This window comes from Mastacembelus armatus, chromosome 17 (genome assembly GCF_900324485.2).
Source record: "Mastacembelus armatus chromosome 17, fMasArm1.2, whole genome shotgun sequence".
Lineage (NCBI taxonomy): Eukaryota > Metazoa > Chordata > Actinopteri > Synbranchiformes > Mastacembelidae > Mastacembelus > Mastacembelus armatus.
In genome coordinates, this window is record NC_046649.1 from 22,208,948 (window position 1) to 22,215,917 (window position 6,970).

At 45.1% G+C, this 6,970-nt stretch overlaps 1 protein-coding gene across 1 annotated transcript; it reads left to right on the forward strand.

Moving 5' to 3' along the window:
* The first annotated feature begins 1,214 nt into the window (after positions 1-1,214).
* On the forward strand, positions 1,215-6,741 carry LOC113134613 (Krueppel-like factor 6). The gene is made up of 4 exons (XM_026314069.1): positions 1,215-1,537; positions 3,768-4,344; positions 5,525-5,648; positions 6,467-6,741. The coding sequence occupies exons 1-4, from the start codon at positions 1,436-1,438 to the stop codon at positions 6,516-6,518; spliced, it is 855 nt and encodes a 284-aa protein (XP_026169854.1). The 5' UTR covers positions 1,215-1,435; the 3' UTR covers positions 6,519-6,741.
* The last annotated feature ends 229 nt before the right edge of the window (positions 6,742-6,970 follow it).

Sequence of the window (6,970 nt, forward strand, 5' to 3'; positions counted from 1 at the left end):
GCTCTTATTATTTTTCATGCTTCTTTAGTTTTGTGGAGGAGGGATGTGGGGAAGCACTGATCACAGCAGAGCAACGATTATCTTCATTCAAAGGAGGGATTTTTACTGCTGCTCTTCCAGAAATACATTCTTGTTTAAGTGCCACTCCATATTTATACCACTTTATTCTACAGTCATCAGAAATATATTGGGATTTGATGTGCCATTACTGGCCCGCGCTTTTTTTTTTTCTTTCTTTTTTTTCTCTTCTGCTTTTTTGCTTCTAGAGGAAACGAGTAACCCGACTTTGTGGTTTCATGATGTTAATCGAAAATAGTAAACACGCTCTGCTGCAGGAGAAGTAGGCCTAAGCTGTCTTTTCTAGAAAGAGAGCCACAGGTGATAAAGATTATATAACACACTCACATCACCACACACACACACACACACACACACACACACACACACACACACGTACATTATCTGCAGCAGAAGCAAACATGTCCCTGACAATATGCCTCAAGCTGCTGCCACTACAATAACCTGCACAGTATTTTGTGAATAATCATCTTTATGCAACTCTATTATAACTTTAATGGCTTATTAAACTGTCTATATGGTCACAGGGAGACTCATAATAATCCTTATGGATCTCTGGACAGCTATGAAAAGAAGTACAAGTTTTTTTTCTTTCACAGAGCTGAGAAATTGATCAGATCTTCAACAATCCCCCTGAGTTTGCAGGCGACTCAGAGTATTGTCTTTTTTCACAATGCACAAACAGGAGAAACACTGAGCACTGAAACTTTCACTGCAGCCTCTTCATATTCAAACTTTAAGTCACCAAGAGAAGAGATGCCGAATTAAAAACAGTCTAATTGTGATTTAGAAACTGAAACGTTGCTTTCACTGTCGCCTCCAGCCGCCAGCACTTCTCCGGAGCAGCGGCAGGAGAAGCTGAGCCCCGTTAGAATCACTACAAAACTCCACTTCCTCGTTTTGGTACGAGAGAGGCCTGGGTTATATAGGCCTCTAAAAATAGCGCTGATTTAGCCCAATGGCAGCTGGAGAAGCTTCCGACCACGCACCAACCACAACAGGCAGGATGAGTCGGCTCTGGCTCACTATTGGCCAAAGGTGGTCTGGTAGGCGGGTAGTCCGCTGCTGTGAGCCCATTGGTAGACCTGCAGAAACGTAATGTAATCACATGGGGGTGGGTTTGTCTGTAATTTTGAATCGGGGGGAAGTTTACAGTTCGCTGACGGACTTTTGGAGAGTTCAGTGTTTTGCGCTCTCAGTGCGTCACACGCTCAAACCCTCCATTGGAAGCGCACGACTCCTGACTATTATACATGCAAATACAGCCAAGACTCCGGCTTCTCTCTGAACACAGCAGGCTTAGTTTGCTCTACAAGCTTGATATCGCTTCTACTTGTGGCTACATCTTAGGAGTGCAATGGATGTCATCCCTATGTGTAGCATCTTTCAGGAGCTCCAAATTGTGCACGACACCGGATACTTTTCAGCGTTGCCATCTCTGGAGGAGTACTGGCAGCAGGTAACGATCTGACTCTAAATACGCAGCTTGACACATCGTCTCATGTTCGTGTGTGATTTTACAGAAGTGTGAGGAATGTGCGTAATTTGGGGAAACTTGACAGCTCCGGGTGGACGTGCAAATGCCAAAGTTGTTTATGAAACCCCGTGTTTAGTTTAGTTTAGACTTCAGATCAATTTCAGTGTTTAAACTCATCTTATGCGTATTTTTGTGGGGGAAGTGATGCAAGTTCCCCAAAGGCAGATCTGTGATTCTGTGATATATCGGTATGTCCTGACACTGTGCTCACGGTACATTGTGACTATATGTGTTAGGGCTGTTTGATATTTGCTGAAATACCGTCAGAATATTCTTTGGTAATGTTAAAGTGACTTACGTCGTCATTTTACTGCGTTTAACGTTGTAGCGTGCATGTGCTTGTTTTTCCGCGTCACGTTCACAGCTGAAAATATTGTTGCAGGTATTCTCGGCTCATGCCCGCTGCTCGTTCAGACGCTTCGGCTTGTGATAAAATAAAAAACACAGATTGAGCGAGTGAATGGAGACCCGTGCGTCTTTGCGCGTATCTCCTCCTTCCTCTCATCCTCTCTCTCTCTCTCTCTCGCGTTACCTCTCTTGCTCCGTGTTGCTCTCTATCACATGCACGCACACACGCACAGAGAGAGAGAGAGAGAGAGAGAGACAAACTGACAGAAAGAGACTGATTTCTATTCCAATTTGGATCGACCAAGCGGTCCCTAGTTGACAGAACAGTGGAGTTTTATACTGCAAACGACAGGAAGGCGAATTTACTCTTGTTCTTGTTTCGTGTTGGGAAATGAAATGAATTGGCAACACGCACCGGTCTTCTTCTATCTCTCCGTCTATCAGATCTGTTCGGGCTTCGGGCCAAGTCGCCCTCCCAGGCATTTAAAGCTCGCCTGGGATCTATCCAGCACTGCTGACGAGAAACATTTGCCTTGAATGCGGCCTCTCTCATTCCCAAGTTACTACGATGTTCCCACACATGAGATTTAAAGTGTGTCTGTGAAGTTGCTTTGCCATTTTCATACATAACAATCTCATCACACTGGTTCCTCCATTCAAAGTGTGTCTGTGTCTATGCAACATCCTTACACACATGATCCATTATGGCATTGCTGTAATACTTAAATGAAATTGTTGTTATTTCAGTGTCGTGTCCCTTTTACATTTGAATTCATTGAAGCTGAGTCTGCACATTTCTTTTGAAAGTCTCCGGTGATGTGGCTCTTTTGGATCATGCTCAATAACTCTCAGCTGTGAGCAGCCAAAATATATCTCCCTTACTCATTTTATTTCTGATCCATGTAGAGCCACAAGTTTAAATAAAACAAAGTTAGAAAAGATATTTATCTAGTGGTCCTTTGGAGCCAAGCTGCTTTATTCAACTGGATTGTGTGACTAAATATGTATGCTGCAAATTGGGACGTTCCTCATTAGGAAATTGCACAGGCATGTCAGAGACTCTCATATCTAGCTTGGTGACTACAACAGGATAAGGAAGTGCTCTGTCACTTCCTTTTCAAAGAAAAAAAAAAAAAAAAAAGCCCACAATCCACAGCGGCTCTTGCAGTATTCATGCCAAGCTTTTTATGGACCCCCGTGAACCAGACCTCCCTCCTCTCAGTCCCTGGTGTGCTATGTTATTTCTAGCGATGCCTCCGAATGCATTATTAAATCCACATTATGTTGAATAATTGAAGGATTTAAAAGATCTACAAGCACTTCCCTAACCCAATGGGGGACTCTGTAGCATATGTAAATTTCATGACCGACTATAACACACCTTTACACACACACACACACACACACACACAAAACCATGCATGCATTCTTGGGTAAGAGCACCTTGTTCTTGCATGCTCTCAGAAGGAACAGTGGTGCTTGTAATCCTCCCTGATATGACCTCAGAGGGCAGCTTCAGTATTTGACTATCCTCTGCATAGGACATTATGTCTTGCCTCATTCATGCAGGCAGGAAGGAAGCAGAGCCAATAGTGTTACAGAGTCACAGCATTTCACCCTGCTGCTGCTGCTGCTGCTGCTAACATCAACTATAGTGTGTCGAACACCAGAGTTTGTGTTTCCAACAAAAAAAGTCACTTTTTGGTGTTTTAGGGACTTTCCAGTCAAACAGAAGTGTTTTGTTACAGGCCCTAGGCTCTTTGCACTTGTGAACTCACTGCTATCTAATTTTCCCTCCACACAGACATGCCTCGAGCTGGAGAGGTACCTCCAGAGCGAGCCCTATGTCTCAGCCACGGACCTCAAATTTGAAAGCCAGGAGGACCTGTGGAGCAAATTGATGCTTGCCTGTGGGGACAAGGCCAACGAGCCAGACCCAAAGATTCCCCACATCAAGGAGGAGGAAGACAATCAGGAGAACCAGCACCTCGACGCCGGCGGCTTCAACTCTGACGCCAGCAGCGAGGCCTCGGACAGCTCTGAGGAGCTCTCCCCTACCCTCGACTTCACCTCCAGCTCTTTGACTGACATTCTGGGAGACGGTGGGGAAGAACTGGGCTCTGCCATCATCAGCACGCCGCCATCCTCACCTGAGCTGGGCAAGGAGGGGTCTGTGGCCCAGGTATGGACTGGGATACAGACTGTATCGCCTGGGAAAATAAGGACTGGGGGCTCCGAGAGGACCGTGGAGAGGTCGGGGCTGACCAGCGGGGAGGCATCACCTGATGGGAGGAGGCGGGTGCACAGGTGTCACTTCAACGGGTGCAGAAAGGTGTACACCAAAAGCTCACACCTCAAGGCACACCAGCGCACGCACACAGGTAAGGATGTACACCAATCATGTGTTTTTAAAATACCGCCAAGTAAATGGTCATGTCACCAGTGCAAACTCGCTGCAACTGGGGGGGGGGGGGGATGGGATACTGGCCAGACTGGTTATGACATCATGTTTTTAAAAACATTTTTTGAAAAGTAAAACTTAACATTTGAAGAGCGAAAACTTCTCTAAAGTGTGAGTATGATCTACCTAAGTGTTGATTTCTAACCCGAGAGTGTTGAAAACTCTCCCACATACTTTGAATAGTTTGCCAGGAGGAATGCCCTCAACTATGACCTAATTCACACACAGGAATGTGACTTCATGCAGGGGGAAGGGAGACAGAGAGAGAAGGAGTGAGAGAGTGAGAGAAAGGGAGGGGGAGGGATGTTCTTTTGTGGCCAAGTAGCACCAAAGGATGTGGAGCCTGAAAGCAAAACAGTTCTCAGATTTCACCCTGGGAAAAGACTCAGAAACTCGCTCATTTGCATTCACAGTAAAGAAAAAAAACAGAAAGAAAAAGAAAAAAGGAAAATTATGGGAATCTGACATTTGAGCCGTTTCCCTCATCAACTTTGACCTCTGCCAGGCTGTTTACAGTTGTGCTGCCCATTAGCAGAGGAAGCCGCATTCCCAGCATTCTTCTCCGACCATATCCCCATGGTCAGTGCCCTTTAGGACCATTAGGAACAGTCTTGGATTTTTCTTGAAGCTCTCCCTCATTACATAAGGTGTCAGGCAGCTCCCTAAAGCTGCATACCACAGCTCCCAAGACCCATAAGGAACAAGGCTGTTTATCTTTGGAAGGTGCAATAGTCAGGTCAATTTACTCTTAAATCAACAGGGCAACAACCATCAGACTGAAGAAAACTATTTATATAATATTGGCTGAGAAGTTACATGTGAAAATGTCAGATATTCTGATGCTGCGATTGATGACTCAGTTGCTGCAATTGTGCACTTGTCAAAGTGTAAATAATCACATAATAATCCATCGCTCAGTAGATAAGGAGGGTTATTGGACAAACTTCATGTGCAGACTGGCTGCCGTGTGTTTAGAAGTACTGAAGGGTGAACTCTTCACAACCTGTTAAAGGCAAAGTGGCTGAAAAATGTACACAAATCTTCTTGGTGGACGTTTGATGGATGTTGATCTTGTGATTCCTGGTGATATTTTTTTACAGGTGAGAAGCCCTACAGGTGTTCATGGGAGGGCTGCGAGTGGCGCTTTGCACGAAGTGATGAACTCACCAGACACTTCAGGAAGCACACTGGAGCAAAGCCATTCAAATGCAGTCACTGCGACAGGTGAGAACACTGGAAAGTTTGCACAGTACACGTTTATGACAGCTGACACATAAGGTGGGTGGCCTTCAGCAAGTACAAATGGAAAAATATTTTTGGATTGTCAACATAACAAGCAGCCAAGGAAGTTAAGAGTCCCATATCTTCACACTGCAACACAGCAGCTGAATTTTCTCTAGTGGTGAAATTAACAATGACCTGTTGATTTTTCTTCAGACGATTTCCAGATTATTTACTTCCAAACAGGTGTAATTTATGAAAATGACACATGAGATGGAGAGATCACGAGGGGTCAAGGACGGACTGATAGAAATGGCTCGGGGTCAAAGGGGGTTGGATGGAAATACGGTTAATACAAAGGGATGAGTGAAGGGTCAAATGGCTGGAAGCCAGCAGGTGTGAGACGACAACAGCTCAATGTGATTTGTGTAAGGACAGATAACAACATTAGACACAATATTATAGGCTGGAACAGGAGACTGCATGAGACCAAAGTATGAGAAAAGTAGTCAGTTTAGGTTTAGTTCCACTTTTCATGCAGCTCGGTGATAATAACTTCATGTGTAGCATCTCTCTTCTGTTCAGTTTGTCAGTGCGTTTGCTAAGTGTGTATATCCTGGACTGCTAACGCCGTACATGCTGGACAAATGCTGTGCAGTTTGTTCTAAAACTAACTGAAAATGTAAAATCATTAGGATTTCCTCAGAAACCTTGCACTGAGGGATGTAGAAGCATGTCTGGAAATACGATATACTGGTGTATTAAACTATTCAGTCTTCAATCCAATAGCTGAATTTCTTTCTCTTGCTTGGTTTCTTCAGGTGTTTCTCCCGTTCTGACCACCTGGCGCTGCACATGAAGAGGCACATCTAAGATGGCCTCCGTGTTGAGAGTTCTGAGGGATGATTCTGGTTGATTGTCCTGACCTGTGGGGGATCAGCGAGGCCGGTGTGTCCTGGGAGTGTTAACAGGAGCACCGCCGTGTTCCAGGCAGTGGAAAAACATGAAGCAACGCAGGCTATTATTTGCACCATACTTAGTGCCTCCAACACCTCGCTGTGGAGATTGCTCTTGAAAGGCTTTTACGGAGGAGTGGGAGGGTGGGGACAGACTTGAGAAAATTTTTAAAAAAAACGGGAAAAATCTGGGCTGCAGAAGATGGGAAGAGACTCTTTTGTATGGTGTTCAACGCTTTTTTCCTGGAGGATTTTGGCACTCCTGCGGGCTGCCATTCCTCCAATGACAGTGTGTTTGCCTGTGCGCATGGGGACTGTGAGTGCCTGCGACTGGATGCCTGTGCTGGCTTTATGGAACGGATGGAGCTT